Source organism: Micrasema longulum, unplaced genomic scaffold (genome assembly GCF_059751315.1).
Source record: "Micrasema longulum isolate JH-2025_06_02 unplaced genomic scaffold, ASM5975131v1 h1tg001837l, whole genome shotgun sequence".
In the NCBI taxonomy this organism is placed as follows: domain Eukaryota; kingdom Metazoa; phylum Arthropoda; class Insecta; order Trichoptera; family Brachycentridae; genus Micrasema; species Micrasema longulum.
The window spans coordinates 352,836-373,977 of NW_028279011.1; the positions used below are offsets into that span (position 1 = coordinate 352,836).

Genomic DNA, 21,142 nt, shown 5'->3' on the forward strand with positions numbered 1-21,142 from the left:
AACTTTTAGGTTTTCATGACTGCTTGGTTTCAGCAGACAAACCTCCTAACACGGCATGATAATTAGCTATTTTATAATGTAAATAATTTGATGTTTTATTTTAAAGTAAAAAAGTACGGGTTTTATACGAAGTTTGATAAAAAAAAAATTAAATACTAATTGCAAGACCCTTTTTTGCCTAGATTGGTACTCATGGTTAAATTTAATCTGAATATTTGCGGCCATTTTGGGCTCGAAATTGGTTTTTGACAAAAAAACTAGTAGTTCGCGTTTTAATGTGACGTAAAGTTTCAACATTATTCCAGAATGAAAATAAAGAAACGCCTGACCCCACCTCGTGGCTTGTTTGCGATTTTTTGACAAAAATGCAGATCCTATTGATGCCAGCCAGTATATTTACCGGACTATAGAATCGTTGACGGAACTAAAGACTATAACAAAATGTAAGTTCCAGAAATATTTCAAGGGTTGGATAAAGTGCTGAGATAAATGTATTATAACCAATGGTGAAAATTTTAAAGGGGACAGTATTAATACTGAAAAATAAATCACGATTTTTTTAAAAAAAAAAGAAGTTCCTTGTATTTTTCGATAAAACGGCGTGGGCAAATACAAAAAACATAGCGAATATGTTTATTTTAGTTTTTAATATTCCATATTTATTTTACGTGAAGAGAAGCTTTTATTATTCTTTTTTTATGTTAACGAGAATTCAAAGTCTAGGCATTAAAAGAATTGATGCCTATTATTGGCTGATTTAAATGAGTTTTGTTCATACTTTTTAAAAAACTGTAATCCACATGTATTTTTTTAAAATTATAGTATTTTTTCTTTTGTAATGCAATATTTTTATTTTGATGCACAAAGCTTTGCTAACAAATTCTGGATTGATATAAGTATATGATGTTTTTCAACAAATATGAAACTTATGAAATTTAAGGCATTACCATAGTGTACAATCTATCATTGGCAGAGTTGTGTGATCATTTAATAAAACACTGTGTAATAGTTACTTTTTCCTATTTCCTCTTTTTTCCTTTTTCCCATTGAGTAATAGTTTTGATTTGAGGTAATTTATAAACAAATACGTTTATTTCTATTTTTATATATTTTTAACTTTTTTTTTTTTTTCTATTGAATATGTTCTGTAACTTGAATTATAAAAATTAAACTTTTATTTTATTGGTTGGTTGGAAGAAATTGCCGTTTGGCAATAAGCCCGCCAATGTACAAATAACATTATGTAAAAAAAGTTAAATAAATAAAAATAAATAATATTCACCATTCTGCCTGTAGTTAGTTGACTTCCATATTTGCGTATGGGATATTTAGATTCTCTATATGCATATGCACGGTTTGAATTACATTCACATGCCTAAAATTTATTAAGAAAAAATGTTCAAAGGCCATACTTTGAGCTTTGGATGTTATTTTTGCTTTCATTTCACTGGGCAGTTTATTTTTCAAGGGTGGGATAATATTATTAAGCGACTATATTTAAATAATTTAATTTAAGAAACTGCAAGTATTTGATATTGATTTTTTACCATATGAGGGTGTACGTGTCTGTGCGGTGCAAGTCGCAGGGGTGCAACCACAATATAACAATAAATATTGGACGTGATTTGACTATATAAATAACAAGGGATGCACAGCTGTTACCACCCCTGATAGAAGATAAAGGATGAAGTTTGCCATAGGCTGCTTTAGATATTGGTACTTTTAATGAATAAAGCATGAAGGTTAAGAAGCTGATTTATTTAAAGATCATTCTTGAATCCATTTACATTACTCAATTTAAAATAAAAAACTATGGATACAAACGTTTCTTTGGATACTATTTTGGTTTAGTATCCTAAATAAGCACCTGCGTTGTAAGACTAGTTAGATTATTTGACATCATCATTAAATGATCACTGACCCAATCTTTTTAGGCTGATTCCAGATGAATATCTCTGACAACGTCAGAGCTGACTGTTTAACATACCTTTTGGCTTCCAAAACCAACATGTTTCTGGTCACAGGAAGAGCATCCAGGCAGCTGAACATGATCACTTTGGAGATCAACATCTTCAACATAAGTGAAACTGTTTTAAGGAGGCAAAATTCTTGCTATTAGAGAGTATTATGCCTTTTTATATCGAGCAATTGCTCAAGGGTTACTGGCCTTAAATTCTTTCCTAATTTAATGCTTTAAATATTTTTTTACATTTGTCTTGTTATTTTGATCCAATAAAAAAATAATCGAATTGAATTGAATCGAACCTTCCTGCAAATAAATCAAAATACGCTGTGTTTATTTGAGCAATGCAGCGCTCTGTGCACCGCCATGCATTAATTAGTATCGATCATGTAACCGATAATAATTTTTAAAATATTTTTTTTTCATCATGATTATGATACAGAAATATCATTGATTTTTTCGATACGAAATTCGAGTTGACCATACTGAAAATCATAACAAAATCTATCAATCTGATTTACGTTCTGTCAATAATCTATAAAAATTATCTCATCAGTTTTATGAAACCTTATACTACCAAAATGAGTTAAAATAAAAAACCAATGTTTCACAATAAGTTTTGAAGCATTTGATGCAGCATAAAAAATATTTTAGTAAGAAAAACGAAAAAACGTTTTCCAAGTTTTTAAGCAATAACAAAATATCAAGGGATCCATAAGCAAAAACTAAGTGAAGATATTTATTTATATATACGTCCAATGGGTATTTTTAAGGACAAATGTAAACAAAGAGACTTATTGTAAAGTAAAGTAGAAGGACTCAATGGTACATGGTAGACTTGGTGGGAGTGGAAGCGGGAGAGTGGTGTTATAATTTAATTTGATTTAGTGATCGTATGGAAGAATACAACTTGTTTTCAAAGAAATCAAGACTGGTATGTTTGTTGTCAGACTTACAAATTCTGGGCATAAGAGAATGAAAACAATAGTTAGTTTTATGGTTATCGGCATGAAAAAGTAAGTTTTTTCTGAGGTTTCTAGTTGGGATATTTAATTTAGATATGGCACACACAGGTTTTATTCTTTGGACGCAATTGACATTACTTATGATTATTTACAGTTTTTGACTTTGATTTTACTTATGATTTTTAACAGTTTTTTTATATTGATATATATCAAAATGTGTCAAATCTCAAAATATGACATTTGCAAATAACTGCATTTTGGCTTATGATGTCAGTTAAATTATCATAAGTTTTATGATAAAAGTTACAAAATAATGGTAAGTATTCCAATTTGTAAAAAGGATAGTTTATCAGCTCATCTTCTTTAAGTATCATTACGTTTCTTCTAAATGTACTGTTGCGAAGTGCTCGTAAACCCTATTTTTTATTCTCCAACTAAAAATGCCTACGCAAAACATGTATTTTTCTCAGGACTATTTATTTTATTGCGCGGTTTCATTACCAACGCGTGTTTTTTACGTCAAATTGCTTTTTTGTATGCAGAAAAACAAAATGAAGTAAACAGTTTTATTATTATAGCGGAGAAATCATTTATATAAATTTCGTATAAACATGCATATATTGTAAATTTTCATTTAAAACAAGGTGCACTTTATTATTTTAGCTTAGTACAATAGAGATAAGGAACATTTTTGAGAAGGTAAAATTAAAGTCTAGCCATTACAGGGATTATGACTTGTTATTGGCTGGTTTGAGTGACCACCTTACACCGTATAACATTCACTATTTAGCCTAAGTTTGCATACCCATATTACAATTAATATATTTTTTATAACCATTTTTTTGTGTAAATTTTAGAACACATTTTCTTATTTAAACGACAAATTCCACACATGCATAGCCTGGGCGTGGGGGTATACTAAATCTTACTCTTAACATTAAAAAATATATGACATTATATACATAAAGTAAAAACAGAAAGTTACATTCAGGTTTTTATGAATGCGAGTAAATGAAAAGTAAGAAAATTTATTCAATTATCTAATTTGTTGATATTTGTGTAGTTTAATAGCTGAAAAGATTCTTAATGCAGATGATTTTCATCTGACTGAATTATTTAACGTTCTTCTACTTTGAGCAGTCATTTTAAAATTGTATTTTATTTATTTGTTATTACAACAGATATAGAAATAAAGAAATTATTTAAATAACTAAAAAATAGCCACACCAATCAAGCAGAACAAGCAGCCTCAACAACATCAGTAGAGTTACTTAATTATATTCATTTGATAGTAATCGAAGAAAAGATGGTTATTTAGGTTACAAAGTTGAATATACAGAAATACGTCCTATATTTAGGGAGCGCTGAATCTGACTGATTTACCCTCTGCACTTTGCGGTCGCCATGTTTTACATGGCCCCGCCCCTTCTCACTTCACATGACTAGCATAGTAGCGACATCTTGTGACAAACAAGTGTCATTTCTTCTCTTAATTGAATTATTAACAATAAAAATTAAAATTTAATTATCTGTTTTTTTAATTTCATATTTGGGCGATATTTTATAAAGATTTTTTCCACTTAAGTACTGGATGTGGCGTGCAGAGTGGGAAGAAGAAATATATAAAAAATAAAATTGCCTTTATTTAAAAAAAAGAAAACTACAACTATTTACAACAAATGTTCATTTAAAAAATAAATTGTTGTTCTTTTATTGTTGAAAAGTATGTTCTAATTTTTATATACATAAACTACATATGTATTTTACTTTCTTTACTAACTTTGTACAATTTGTGGAAAGCTTTTATTAGTTCTGAGTTTATACAACGTTTATTTTTTATTGATTGAGATAAAGAACATTTTAGAGAAGAAAATGTGGAAGTCTAGGCATCCACAGGGCTTATGACCTGTCATAAGCTGCTTCAAGTGGCCGCTTTACACACTGTGTAACATTATTCATTTTGCCAATATTTGAACATCTATATTCCCTAGATTCTTCCATCTGTTGACGTTTTTGAAGTTAAAGAGCTGAAACCTTTATTGTTGCGGGTGATAAAAAACATAAATTGCTTCATAGCAATAAATAAACAGGAGACTTTGTACGAACGTTAAGAACAAATAATAAAATAATTACATTATAGTTAACATTCTCCGTAATTTATTTTTGCACATAAAACATAGTTTCCTCCATTTGAAACTGTATTTGATGTGATTAAAACGTATTTTAGAAAATTTCGAGAGAATTTCTTTTTCATACTAAAAATATTGTTCAAAGCTGGAAAGGGTTTTTATTGCTCTGGTGGGAGAATTAATTTTGTAAACTTGGTAAGGGTACTCAAAAAGACTTCAAATAATTATAATTCATATTGATGTACCGTGGAGATGGCGGATAAAGTTTTACGGTGAATAAAGTAAAAAGTCGGTTGGTCTTTCTTTACGGTTGGGGTGACCGCGGTAGTAAAAAAACTTGCCAAACTTGAGGGAGGTTTTTTTAACTTACGGACGCGGAGCTTTTCCTCTTCTGTATCTCTAACACCTTGAAGTCCTGATGGCAATACTTAAAAAATATTTATCTTTATTTTGGGCATTTAAAGAAATCTCTGTATCTGGGCAGATAATTCCACGTCCGATCTCTCATCATCATTCCCTTTTCTTATCTAATGGTGGATAGGACACTGCATTGATGATCTCAGCGTATCTTGATCATTTTTTGTAACATGAAGGTAAAATGATTAGTCTTACGCTTCAGGTACCACACATTTACATTTCTTAATCCACTTAAATTTATCATCATGCATATTTTTTATCTACGCTAAGAGACGTATACATAAAACTAAAAAATTCTTCAAAAACGAGAGAAATTGGTCAAATTAATATCGGAGTGCCTACATCCAGAAATTTAAAAAAAAATTAAAATCGTTTGGAAAGAATTCAGTAAGATGAATCACATCTACATAAATAAGCGTTTCAGCTCTTAAACTTAACAAAAACCAAGAGATGAAAGAATAAGCATGTTCAGCCCTACGGGAAAGTGGATATAAAAAATGTATTCTTGCGCGCAGTAAAAATTAGATCATTAAATTGTCCGGCGAAGTTTCTCGAAAATGCGTAAAAAATAAAATGATTTGAATAAAACGAACCACTTTGAGTGATGTCACTGTTTCTTCAATATCAACCAACGATAAGAGAGGTATTATAGATTTCCAGTTAACGGTCAGTCAACTGACCGATCAGCAGAACTCATCGAGAAGAAAGGTTACAGGACTTGAGACATCACACGCGGGGTAACCGCTGAACTTCCTCAAACGTAGGCAAAATGGTAAATGTTAGATAGTGTATAATGTGGCTACATTTACCTGCCAATGGCAGGTTATAAGCCCTGGTCTAGTCTATAAATCCATATTTGATTATCTTAAATGTTCTGATAAAATATTAAAAAAAAAAAATTAAAATGTGAATTTTGTTACTATTTATGTATTCGTATTATTTTTTTTATTGCGTCATTAAAATTAAAAATAAAAGTTATTTACCTACGCTTGATATTGAAAAAAGATTGTTAATACCAAAAAGGTGGATTTTTTGTTGTAAAATAAAATGGATTGATTTCGTCTACAACTGTGTTAGCTGCGGAGAAATTCACCCTCCATTTTTTGCCCAGTTTCACAATTCGCTTAATTTAACCTAATGCATCTGAATGTGCAATAAAAACTGCACTATACAAAATCTTTTCTTTGCCAAATTTGATTTAGATGTTTATTTTAACGCCGAAATCCCACTGAATGCTTTTTTTCAATTGAATGAAACCCATAATGCAAATACGTATTTCAAGAAAACACCCTTACTTAAGGTTTTATGGGAGAGATAAGGCTTGGATGATTTTGTAACTTTGCTTCACCTAGCGCGTTTTACGACGAATTGAATAGTAAAAAAGTTTTGAGAAATTCTATAAAGACATTTAATCGTCATAAAAGAAAGAGCTAATAAATATCGCCCCGGCAAATTTATAGCACATTAAGAAAACACGTGGTCTGACTTTTCTTCGTCATAACGTATTTTCGTGTTTTCTCCTAGGGTAATAGCACAAGAAAGATAGTTTTTTTATCACATTATAAATATTTACCACAGGCGTGTTTTGATGGTTGTATTTTTTTGATAAATAGTTTGTTATGGGAGCTAGGACAATAAAAAACCCTAAAAAGCGCCGAGTTTTCTCTGCCGTCTTCGAACTGACGCATGACGGTATAGAAACATAATGAATATTTTTCAAAAATGGATGAAAATACTCCCTTTCCCTACATAAAAACCATTTTGAAGTCCGAAGGTATTTTTATTGGTTTCGCTTACACTAATTATGAATTAAATAAAGTAAATATTTATATTATGTAGCTTTTGTGTATTATGAATGAAACAATGTTACATAAAGATATATTAATAAAAATAATAATGAAGTGTCTACATATAGGTTTCATTATATTATCTGCATACACAACTAATAATTAATAATATTGGCATCGATAAATACTAGATTTTTCTAACAGGGTATACGAAGAAAATAGTTTAACTATTATTGAATTCATTTGAAAAAAAAAAACGAAAGAAAATTAATGAAAATCTCTTTTCCTAAAATATTTTCTTTTCAAAAATAGTAAATATATAAGACAAATGAAGGTACAAAATCACACAAATAATGTAGACGGAAAAACTGATGAACTTCTCGAATAAAAGTAAAAGTTTCTTGTGTAATATTGGCTCACGAGAAATAAAACCAGAAGTTACCTTAGACTTGGCTACTTCTTGAAGAAGAGTATCACAAAGTGTGGTGACAGAATTAAGGATTTGATCTCACAACTTACTAAACTACAGCGTTTGCAATATTTCTTCATACTTTTGTCATGACCACGCCACAACCTACATTTTGAAATAAACCGTAGTTGTTCCTGAACAACTTCTGAGTTTAGATATTTTCATTTTATTTTATTTTTCTATAAAAAACAAAAAACTAAAACACTTTTATTGACTCTTCTGTAAAGTTGCTACTTGTCACTTCGTAACTTTTCCTTCCCAGCGTCGATAATTAGTTACCTTAACACAGACGCTAGTCTAGTAAAATAACTGAGGAACTTTGTAAGGAGTTTGACAATATTTTTTTTTACTAAATGAAAATTAAATGAGTTTGATTTCGATCACTTACTATTTAAAAAAAACATAAATATCACAATCCTACACTTTTTCAGGAGAGTGTTTAAACTTAATTTCACGGTTTTACTGTTATTTTTATGCCTTTTAACAAAATAAAATCATAAATATACTTTTAGTGCACAGAATAGAATTAGAAATTTCAAAAATATTTTATTTATGTTTCAATTTGAAATAAAATGTGATTTAAACATTTGCTGTTTTTTGACAATATTTAGACCTGAGTAGTTTTCAGTGTAAACGAATAAGAAATTAGTGTGATTGGTTGAAATAAAAATAGCGATATATCAAAAACTTGTACAGGGTGACCCAATAATATAAAAACGATTGCGCACGATCTAATTTAAAAATAAAACGCATGTTTTTTAAGCGAGTGATTTTTCATTTTATTAATGTAAGCGGCAAATCTGCCTTTTACAAAAAAATATTATACTAACATATTTGGCTTAACATACTTTTTTAAATAAAAAACAAATTTCCTTTTACCCAAGATTTCTAAAAAAAAATTGACAGCATATTCAGTAGAAAGTTTAAACAATTCAAGAATAAGTGTTAAAAACAAATTAAATAATAAAATACTTTAAAGTAATAAAACTACATACAGCTGGGCAAAATTAACGAAAAATTGTATATTTAATGAAATGCATAAATAAATAAATATAATTACCATTCACCATTTTTGAAAAAGTTCAAAAGGTTTGTTCTATAGGAACAATACCCTACACTAAATATAACAGATACGTGGGAATAACTATTGTCGAGTTCATGAAGTCTGTTCAATATGGCCCAAAGTATACACTCTCCGTGAATTGTTGCTACAAAACGGTGGCACTTGTCTAGTCATTCTTATAGCTACCCTGAAGTTGATGATATCATTATTGCATTGTAAAGTAGACATGTTTCTATTATATATGGAATGAAATATTCGGCATATAGACCCCCCGGCTTAGAACACAGGCCCTTGCTCTTTTTATGAAATTTTCGATGACATTTTGACAAATATGTCGCTCTAACTCACCGATGACACGTTGGATCTTGGCCTTGGGCTCAGGTATTGTTTGTGGTTTATGCATCCACACGTCGTTCAGATCTATACCATCTAGTTGAGGCCACAAAAACTCCGTTATTATGTTTTTGTAACGAATGCCATTCAGTCACTGCATTTTCGGCCTCATTTCCAAAAAAGTAAGACCCAATCACGCCGCCTAACCAAAATTCGCACCAGACAGTTGCTCGTTTAGGGTGCATTGGTTTTTTATGAATTACGCGCGGGTTTTCTTTGTCGAAGAAGAATTGTCGAAGTCCCAAATTCGAGAATTTCGTTTTTTGCCGAACCCAGTCAGATGAAAATGCGCCTCGTCGATGAAGATGATTTGTTTCGAAAAATCGGCATTCACTTCATTTTGCTCCGTCACCCATTGAACGAATCACCGGCGCTGTACATTGTCTGCTGGTTTGAGCTACTGAGTGAGCTTAATCTTATACGGGTGAAGGTAGAGGTCTTATGTCAAACTTTGCTGCGTGGCGTTTCGTGGAATTTTAAGTTGTGAACGATGCCGAATTGATGTTCCAGGGTTTTCGGTAACATTATCGTTTACAGCAGCAATATTTTAGAGACCTACCAGTACGACGCACAGTAGACTTACTGTCAATAATTGACTCAGTTTTTTCGAATTTATCGATCACTCTTCAAATTGTTGACACATTAGATGCACGTCCACGACCGAAAATTTGCAAGCAGTTTCAACGTAACTTTCCCCATTTTTGTAATGGGTTTTCACAACGATAATGCATTGTTCAGCTGTATAACGCTCCATTTCTAATAATTGAAACAATTGTCTATGCCAGTTGTCAAATTTCAAAGCTGTAACCTGCAAATAAAAAAAATCGCGTCAAATTTGAATCGTGTACCCATTGAGTCACCCTTCATATTAATTTACTCTGCATATTTTCCTCTTTTTACTAAAAATGCACCTTCTCTAGCCACCGTCAAGAGACGCCCGAAACATTACTAGATACCCTCAGAATCCTGAACTCCCTGTATTTTTATCACTTTTCTTTCCTTTGTTCCTCTTTCTTTCTCCTTCCACACGCATCATCTGATTTTAAATTCATCATCCTTTTAATATGTAAAGCATACTGTAATTAGTTTTTTTTTTAAATAAATTTTCATTTTTTGGTTCAAATTATTGATCAATTCTTCTTTTAACCAGTCAAATTTTTGGTTGGCTGGACGATGTTGCTTTTAGCAATAAGTCCGCCAAAGTACTCTTTTTCGTTAATTAAAAAAAATTAAAAAAACCATTTAGATTTGTTAAAATATTCCGTATACATAGCTAAAAACGTATACAATGGGCTATCTGAAAGGCTATTTCATTGTCAAATAATAAGTGATAGTGGCTCTACACAGTGATAGAAATGCTTTTGATTAAATGGCATTTTCTGTTTTTAAATAAATTGATGTGGAGAATTGCTGTTTTGTGTGAAAAGTTTATGTGATTTTTTATTATTATTAAGAAAGAACAATTGTATGGACTCTATACATAAGAGAAAATCTACTATAAGAGAGAAAGAGAGAATAATAAAATCCAATAATATATATATTTTTTTTAATTTGGACATTTGATGTTTTTAAAATAAGGTGATTATTTATTACGATCACTTTTGATTTTCCAATTACTAATGATCAATCAACCGGCCTTAGTGGTTAAAAACAGTGTTTTTATTTTAATTTTAATTAAACTATATGTTTCCACGTAGTTTCCTGCAGAAGCATAGCAACGTAATATTTCGCCTTTGATATCAGCTCCAGAGATTTCGGCAAATGTGCCTTTTGTCGCCAAAAAGCCCCTTAGTTTAAATAACACACGCTGAGAATAACTGTATGTATTTGCCTAGCCAGGAGCAAAGTGGTTTTTGCAATATATCGAATACCTGAATTCCTATCCCCCTGTATCGAGACACGCTCAAAGCTTAAAGAAGCTGTTATTTACAAACATCGCGGAGAATGTTTGTAAGATATAGTGAAATTTGCGTGTGGATATTTAGCATAAATGAAGGGTACGCGGGAAAAACGGGTTCATTGCATTTTTTCGTTTTTTTGAAATACCTTCTGTATTTAAGTAAAAAGGTACAAGCCTTAGCAGATTGTGCAGGGGAGTCGTTTTAAGTTTCTTACTGATTTATTTCATTAAAACACAATTTTGGGTGATATCTATAGTATACAATAAAGCAAGTATTCTGTTGGTTTTTTTTTAAATTCAATTCACATTCATTTTTTATTTCGATTGTAAGTTACTATTTACTAGTTGTCGCTTGAGGAATAATACCTTTTATTATTATTTGATTTGTATTTTTGTAATACTCCTTCTGAAATTTTTGAACGTTTATTTATTTTACATCATCATTCCCTTTCCGCACCTAATAGTGCATAGGGCACTGCATTAGTACACCAATCACAGCGTATCTTGATTTTTGTTACATGAAGGTAAGACGATCTGTCTTACGCCTCAGGTACCAGTCAAGGGACTATGAAATATTCTAGTGTGAAAACACCCTTTTAAATGAATATTTCATATCAACCATGTCAGGAATCGAACCCGAGACCCCTTAAATGGTAGGCAAACGCACTGAAAATTACACCACGAGGCCGAAAATTTATTTATTTGACGGGCTTATGCAGTCCATTCTAACAATAGTAAATACAATTTCTTATAATGAACACATGCACTTATAAAATTCAATTAAATAAAATTAAAGCTAGGACAAAAAAATCAAAATTACTCCCTCAAGACAAGATCCGGTCTATTTCGTTGAATTTTTAAATCTAGGAAGACTTACACAAAAAAAGTCCAGATCTTGTCTCGAGTTTACAATACGACACAATCGGGACATTGGTGCATGCAAGCCATAGTTTGTGCTGAGTCGAGGAACAGCACATTATTATTTCCCAACCAGCGGATCGGAACATTGAATGCCACTTGTTCCAGTAACGATTGTACATCAATTAAGCCATTCAGCAATTTATTTAACAATTTATTTAAATATGTAGATTTTATTTACGTATAAGGGCTGGCATATTTCTAAGGCCTAATTTCTTCCTACCAACCAAATCCGTTCAGTTTGAGAAAATAAGTATATCGACGTATTCTAGGTATGGATTCAGAATCTTATATTTTTTAATAGAAAAATAGAAACAAACTAAAATTAAACTTTAAACTATGAAGAGAGAACATTCACAACGCCTGCCATTTGGAATACGTATCCGATGTTCATAACTATTGGTACTTAATGGATAGTATTGAGAACATATTTTTGACCAATCTTGAGAATATCCTGCTACGTTTTTGGAGCAAATCTTCAAAATATTATTTCATATTCTATTATTGATTGACACAATCCAAAGTATGTTTCCTTGGGTAACGTACACTTTTAATATTTTTGTTATCAATATTACGTATTAATGTATAAATCAAACTTAATTAACATTAAATGATTTAAAAGATTGATATTTTACCAAATTTATTTATATTTTAGGACATTTAAATATACTGTAGAAATTATAATGGACTCAGTATTGATGTAGACATTTTTAACTGCACGTTCCATTTATAAAGAAAATTTCTTCATGGGGTCGATTATTTGGGATAGTTGCTGAATGTGCATCTTGAGTGGTTTTTGCTATGTATATGTGCCGCATGTAATGTGTATGTTTGTGTTTGTTTTATATGTGCATTCATGTGTGTGCATGGATGGCTCGGAGTGTACATTCAGTTTTTTTATTACCTCCATGGAAAACGTAAATGTTAACAATTATTATTTTCTCACGTGAAATTCTTATTTATTTATTTTTGTTATCACATTTAATGTTGTCACATTTAATGTCTTTATAAAATATTTAAGGTTCATACAGTAGACACTCTTTATAAAATAAATTATATTATACAAATTTATGAAGAAGAAAAAGTAAAAGAATTTGAGATGAATATGTCACTCAGATACCAACATAATATTGAAATTCCTATATACCATACATACAAGTCATGGTCAAAATAGCGTTGTCTTTAAAGGTGTAAAAAATTATAATAATCTTCCCAATGAACTAAAAACTATTTAAAATAATATATCAATAAATAAATTTAAAGTTAATCAAAAGAAATTTTTTGAACACGTGTAAAAACAACATTAAATTTTAATTAGTATGAATGCATTATTGTTTTATATTTTTTCTTTATATGTCCTATGTTTTTATTTTTCTTTCTCATGTACTCGTATTTAAAATTATATAAACTCTTATGAATAAATAACTAAAACAGTGTAAGTCACTCTCCAAGCACAAGAGTCTCTTTTTTTGGAGAGTTACATTGAAAACATTTACTAGATGTGTAAAAGTAGATTTGTTTAGAATTTTACAAAAACATGTACTCTTTATGAAAATTTATAAATAAAAAAATAAATAAAAAAAATGTCTTTTGCATAATTTATGAAAACTTAGTTGTTCTTTTTATGTTAAAAAAATGTTGTTTGTAATTCTTATTATGTATGACTGTATGTTTTTTGAATTAAATAAAATAAAATAAATAAATAAATATTCGACTATTCATTTAACTTTTCACTTAAAACTTTTATCTTGACTTGTATATTTATGGCTTTCTCGTGTAGCAAAATATTTGTATTAGTTCTACAATCATAAATACATTTTTGCATAAGATAACACATGTTCGGTCACAGGAAAATCTCATGTATATTTGTGCTTATCCATTTTAAGGCAAATTTTGTTTACTTTATAGAAACCTTGAATAAACCCGTCTAACCCTCTTGGGTTGTCAGTATGAATTATTCATTTCAGGAAGATATGCACCCCGGGCGAAATATACCCCGTGAGCAACTTATTGTTCAAATGTGCGGAATCTTAAAGGTTCAGAATAGTGGTTCTGTTACTAAATATATATCTTAAAAATAGTATAAAAACATGCAATTCTTTGCGAGTATTTTGATTCTTATAAAAACTTGAAACTTTCAATATAGTAAATAAATACACGTAATTAAAGTAAAAACACTTAGAAGATTTTTATCTTTAATTTTTGATTAAAAAATACGGCTTTTCGCTTTTTTAATAAATAATATTTTTAATACGTCTGAATATTTCTGAATCTCTGGTAAAATATCTAAATGCTATTCTAAAAATGTTGTTCGCCTCATTGTGTAAGGGTCAGCGCATTTTGATTACCATGTGTTTGATTTTGTGTTCGATTCTCCCTAAGTTGATTTGAAAATCATGTTGTGTTCATGTTATAAAAAAACAGATTCACTGTGATTAGTGTATGAATGTAGTGCCCTATGCACTTTAGGTGTGGAAAAGGATTGATACTGACGAGGCTGCAGTGGTGAATGGTGATTTTATGTGAAGGTAAAAAGCAGGCGCTGGGCGCGTTTTATTAATATTAATATTTATATTAGGATAAAAATATGAACGGTGGAAATGATTTGAAATAAATGGTAATTATTTATTTGTTTTTCTGTAAAAAAGAATACAGTTAAACATCATTATGGTTAGTCAAATATAATGGTAAGCTGCGCATAATCGCTTCTATACACGGTTTGCCCCTGCGAGGCTTTTAGTAGACAAGGCTGAATTCCATCTCCTGTGGAGTCAAAATTGAAAATCAAGATTGACTTTTATTGCACAGCAAAGAGGGAAAACACCTTTGAGAAGGAGATACGGAAATATAAGCATTAACAGGGCCATTTATTACCATTTTTACAAGCGTTTTTAATTAACAAATTGATTTAAAAAAAAGAATACGCCATTAAGCTTCTATGTTAGAGGCTTGTCAGCAAGCAGAAAAATAAAACGTTAAGAATTTTTGAACAAATACACCGCACCGCCCAGAATAATAAAAACATATAATTACATATTTTTAGTTTTTTATTGATTTCATTTGTGACGATCCTAACAACTTTTCACTGTGTTTTTACAATGTTTTTTTTAAAATATGTTTTTTCTATTTCTAAGCATTTTACTAAATTTTTCATACGTTTTTTGCTCTTAATTTTTATTTTGTTTTATTACGTATTTTACTGGGTTTTTAAATATAATTTTTACTACGTCATTTACTACATTTTTTACTGCGTTTTTTTACTACATATGTATTTGCACATATTTCAAATTATGCTTTTTTTTAGTGGTTTAGGATAGGGCTTTTTACCCTAGTTAGAAAGTCAAAGGAATTTTGTGTAAATTTAGAATAATTAATAAATGAATTATTAAAAAATTAATTATAATATAAGAAATCAAACAATGATTTGAGTCCACTTAACACTTTATTTTATTTTTACAAATGTAAAAAAAAAAATTTTGTGACAACTGTTTCGCTTTGTTAGGGTATTTTCAAACGAATGTCATTCGTTTGACGTTCGTTTGAAAATGCCCTAACAAGTTGTCACGAAATATTTGGTTTTTATTTTTGTAAAAATAAAATAATGTGTTCTGTAGACTCAAATCAGTGTTTGATTTCTTATATTACAAGTTTAAATATGGAGTTCTACAAAATAAACACCAAATCAATCAATCAATAAGAAAAAATACTGCTTGCAATTGACGGGTATTGAATTCAGTTTAACATTGGCCGCCTAACCGATTGCGTCACTACGTCTGCGATTTTTAACATTTATTATTTTAAAATTTCGTGATACAGTAAAATTAATTCAATAATGACGCACAATTATTTATTTTTTCTATTACAATCTACTTTTACATTTATTTAATAATCTTAAAGCTGTAACTTTAAACAAAAAATCCAGCGCTTGTACTTGGAAAGCGGCTAACTCTTCTTAGATATTAAGTGCTGATACCATGATGGTACCTATAATAATATTACATCAAACTTAAAAATACTTCATCAATTGGTTACCGGTTAATCATAATTCGGAGTTAGCTTACAGGTAGTTTAAAATTATTTTTTTATCAAAATTTATGACGCCATTGCAGTAATTACTTACCAAAATGACACTAAAGAAATCGTCTAAATAGTAAATTTCAAATTAACTGAAAAGACATGGAAAGTTCAAATACAGGTAAAACAATTTCAAGTTCTCTATCAGATAATTTCTTAGCATATAATAACACGCAAAATGAGGTGTGTATAATTAGGCTCAGGTGAATAAGACAATTGAGGTAATTATATTTTGGTCAACCCAGGCCAAGTTATTATCCTTTGTCTTTCTATCTAACCATTATAATTATATCAAGGATACAAAGACAACAAAACAGAATCATAAAACTGTTATACAACTTACCCTAATTGACTCCTGTGACTGAGCCGTACAAAAAAACACATCATATTGACATAAAATATTTGACGAAAATTGACAGGGTAGAAATTGTAATGGGAAACATAAATTCAAGACGATAACAAAACAGTTATAAAAATGCTGTTAACTACAAAATTAATTCAAGTTATGATGTTGCGCCTTGAATCCGCAGCCTATATTATGCAGGTTATGTGCAGTTCTGTATGTAGGCAGATAATAAATGTTTACTGTATGGTCAACTATAGTTGTATTATTTATTATAATGTGCAACTGTGTGACCAATATTCAAAAATAGATATATTTTTAATAATATGTAAAACATTTACATTTACATTTCTAGTAATATTATAAGTTTTGGATGATTAGTTATTTTATGTTATGTATAATTTTTATGTGACAACATTTACAATAACAATATTATGTGAAAGCCTTTAATTGAACTTTTTTATATGTATTTATAGTTTGTATCTTATAAATTTATGAATGTCTATTGGCTTTCCAATAAAATGAAATAAATAAATTACAATTCATTTTGGGATAAAAAATAATTAATCAGTATTATGAGCACAAGACATCTGTATTTACCAGCAGCTCAATCACAATGGACGCACTTGTCAGTAATTACCGACGCGATAAAAAAATCATATGTTTAAGTGATGGTTTAGGATTTTAAATCGACGTGATGAACATATGTGATTAATAACCTAAATCAATAAAAATATTTGAAAATACAAAATACATGGTACCTCATATTAAACTTTAGATTAGGCGCGATATGAGCATTTCATTTATTTTATTTTAAATTACGCTTTTTTATTTTTTAATTGAATACCTCAATATGTACGATCCGTGTCGATTTATCCATTTACATAAGTATTACTAGTTATAATTCTTGATATCAAAATCATATGTATATTAATACACATACATTATGAATGTACACATAACCATATATAAATTGTAAATAAATTTTTAAAATGTAGATACAACATATAAGTACTGAGTAAATATTGAGCCGAGAAATAAGCGACTGTTTTCTGCAAAAAACCGTATCTATTTAGTTAACTGTTTTTTTAATTAATATTACCTATACTGGAAACATGTACCAAGTAAGTGAATTATAGGAATTGATTCTAATGTTATAATTTTTGTTTCAGAATATCCTGGATAAATTTAATCCAGGAGCCCGGCAGATGATCACAGCCGGGAAGGCCTACTTGAAGGCTTTACATGGTAAGCTATATTTTTATCAGAATCTTCATCTTTTGTACAGGGACAAAACCAAAAAAAAAAAAATTTAGTCATCGTGGTTTGCAAAACATTCTAATTAATTTCTAAAAAAATCTAAAAACATATTGTTTCATTGCTGTTATTTTAGCACGCATGAGAGAGATATAATAATAACATTTAGTATAAACTGCTTTTAAAAAATTGCATTTACGTATGTATTATAAAAGCATTAAGTTGAAATATTTTTTAAATAGTTAATGTATTTGCATCGTAGGATTTTTAAAAGAAGCACAGTCAAATTTAAAAACAATGAAAATAATGACAAGAAATGTTATTATATCGGTTTTGTAAATAACAAAATGAATCTATCAGTATAAATACAAAATATCAATAATAACAGGCTTTGCTGACAGAATGCATTCAGTAATTTAAACAAGTTCCGATATGATCGCATATAAAGCTTTCTATTCTTTCAACGCTTTGTTTTACACACAATTTTCTTTTATTTGAAGTTCTTTTAAAGCTTTGAAAGAGTAATCTTAGTTTTAGGCATAGCATAAAATTTTAAATCAGCGTCTTGCACCAACATTGAAAAATATTTGAAATTTATAATGTATGTTGACTTAATGCATTGTGTTTGTGTTTTCTCTCAATATGTGTTTTGATTGAAAATGTTTATCAAAAACTTCAATCAACGAATTGGTAATTTATTAGTCCAAAATTTGTACCACTTTTCATATAGCATCATTTCTTACGAAGGATATATAATATATTTCTGGGCGGGTCCTACACTAGCGAAAGAAACTATAAAATCTTCATGTGAAATTTCTTTACCTACCTTTAATGATGAAAAGGGAATAATGATAATTTAATTCCAGAAAATCTTAATTATTTTTGCACACGTGAATACGTGAAGGCAAGATAATTAATCTTATACTTTAGGTTAGTACAAAAAACAACTGTAAATTCTTTTTACAAGCAGAGTAAAACAGGATGACCTTATCCAAGCACTTGTTTTTTTGCTTTGTATTTAGAAAATTATAATTTTAGTTTATTTGTAAACGTTGTGTTTTTGTTTTTTTTGAAAGAAATAAATAAAAAAAAACGCATTTTTAAATCAATGTTTTGTGTCACCTTTACTGAGAATCAAACCCGAGACCTCACTCTCAACTATTAAAAACAGTAATAATAAACTTTACGTATTGATATTATTTTCTGCCCAAAATCGAATCCTAAGAAATTCAAAGGTTGGGCAATAAATTGAAGCCTAAAGGGGTGATGCTCTTTAAAAGGGTGTTTATAAAATGTAATGCGTCGAAATTTCTTATACCGTGTTACAGGCAATTTCGCTACGTCGACGCACCCCAATATTAACTATAAAAACATGATTTCTAAACTTTAGGTCAATTTGACTCTTTGAAGTATTTTATATTTTTCAAGTTGTAGTTATCAACAAAGTCGGACAGGTAACAGTAAAATGCATTGATACTATACAACAAAGTGTCATTACTGGGTAGGTCTTTTTTACATTAAAATATGTTTTCAAACTTTACAAGATTGTAGACGGCAGCTTAAAGGACGGCTTAAGGTGTATCCTGAGGGACCATCGCGTTAGCGTAGAGTCGGCGTTGCTCACACCACCATGCCGCCTTAAATAAAAATATGACGACGATCTGGTGAAATTTTCATCGGTATGTTTCAGCCCTTAAGGAGAGGCAGTTAGTGCTTAGCCATCAAGCGAATTTGGTATTTGATACAATGTAAAAAACACGTTTTTCATTGGTAGATGTATCAGAAATACATCAAGCGACGCTGTGTCCGCCTGGCTCCAATGTTCATCTAAGGTTGAATTTTCAGCGACAAGTTTGCGTTATACAGAAAGTAAAATTATTTACTTGGTCTAATCCATACAAATTTACATGGAAATTGCGAAAGGCAAAATGAACAAAAAATGAGAATTTAATTTTTTGTTCTTTTATTTTCTTTTATTGGCTTTTTAATGTGTTTTTATTTATTTATGAAGGAAATCATACAGTCTTTATTTAAATACAAGGTACAAAAGAGAAATAAAAGAAGAGTAAGATCAAATACAGATTTTACACTAATTTATTATGAATGCAGGAGGAGAGGGGAAAAAAATTACATTCTATAAAAGGAAAAAAAAAAAAAAAAGTACATTAATGGGAAAAGATATTGTACAGCTCCACTTTACTTTCCTCCCTCCCTATCTGCTTCCATAAACAATTAAATTTCTTAGTAAAAAACATACAACCAACAACAATTTATTAGATGCACGTAGCAGATGTACATATGAATAAGTATAAATTGAGAGTTGAAATTAAAAGTTAAAATTAAAATCAAGAGTAAAAGTTTAAATTTAAATTAAAAGTTTAAATTTCAATTAAAAGTTCAAATTAAAATTAAAAGTTTAAATTAAAATTAAAAGTTAAAATTAAAACTTTAAATTAAAAGTTAAAATAAAAAGTTTAACTTAAGAATTAAATTTAAAAAGTTAAAATTGAAAGATAAAATTAAAAGTCAAACTAAAAGTTAAAAGCCAAGCATGAGATAAATTTTAAATGTCTTTAACAGATCTGATAAAAATATAGTATTTACAATGTAGTATGTCGATATCACTAAAACTGTTATTATAGGTAATCTGTATTCTTCAAAGAATGCTATTTTTCATATAATTAGTCATTGAGTTAGGAATGTCGAAGAGTACAGATTGACGAGTTCTATGGACAGGGACTCGATATGAAATGCGTCTCACAATTTCTGGGCTATCAATTAGGTTTTTAACAATTTTGTAGAGGAAGCGCATATCCAACATGGTACGCCGAGTTGCGAGATTTTGAACTATATGAAAATTAGCGGACTCAGTCCTACTTAATAATGAAACATTATTTTTAAAATCTAATTGTCTATGAAAATAGTTTTGAATATGTTCAATATGATTTTCAATACGATTTTATAGTAATATTTATAATTTAAGTATGGAAAATATTTAAAAAAAATCAACGTACTTGTAAGATTTTTTATCGTGTCTTCAAGTAAGGCATTTTCTAACGTTTTCGCTTTTATTAGGGTATGTTTATCTGTGCTTACGTACGACACATATAAATAATAATTCATTTAAAGTAAACTTTGCTTTTTTTAGACGGAATGTTTTTACAAATTTTTTGTACACCAGTAGTTACGCCCACAGCATACCTAATACAGTTTGCCTATTTTGCGTACTTCATTACTTTTAATATGCTTTTAGAATGTTATTTCCACCACATTTTGAGGAGGTTTGGTACAAGTTATTGCCTAATCATTCGTGAAATGCAAAAGTGGTGCGATCAATAAACGTACTTCATTTATGAAGCTAGTGGATGAATTATGTGGATATCAAATACTTAAAGTGTCTTCAATCGGGTTATTACATTCATCGGAGGATAAATAAAAAATGGTTTAATATCTGGGAAATAAAA

The 21,142-nt window shown here is 29.5% G+C and overlaps 1 protein-coding gene across 3 annotated transcripts in view; it reads left to right on the forward strand.

Annotated features, from left to right (window-relative positions):
* Positions 1-18,314, forward strand: part of LOC148273775 (BAR/IMD domain-containing adapter protein 2-like 1) — a 349,284-nt gene extending 330,970 nt beyond the window's left edge. For all 3 annotated transcript variants that reach the window (XM_088238213.1, XM_088238211.1, XM_088238212.1), the window contains one exon: positions 17,594-18,314. In XM_088238213.1, coding sequence (XP_088094339.1) covers positions 17,594-17,737 — 144 coding nt within the window. In that variant the 3' untranslated portion in view covers positions 17,738-18,314. The remainder of the gene's footprint in view (positions 1-17,593) is intronic.
* The last annotated feature ends 2,828 nt before the right edge of the window (positions 18,315-21,142 follow it).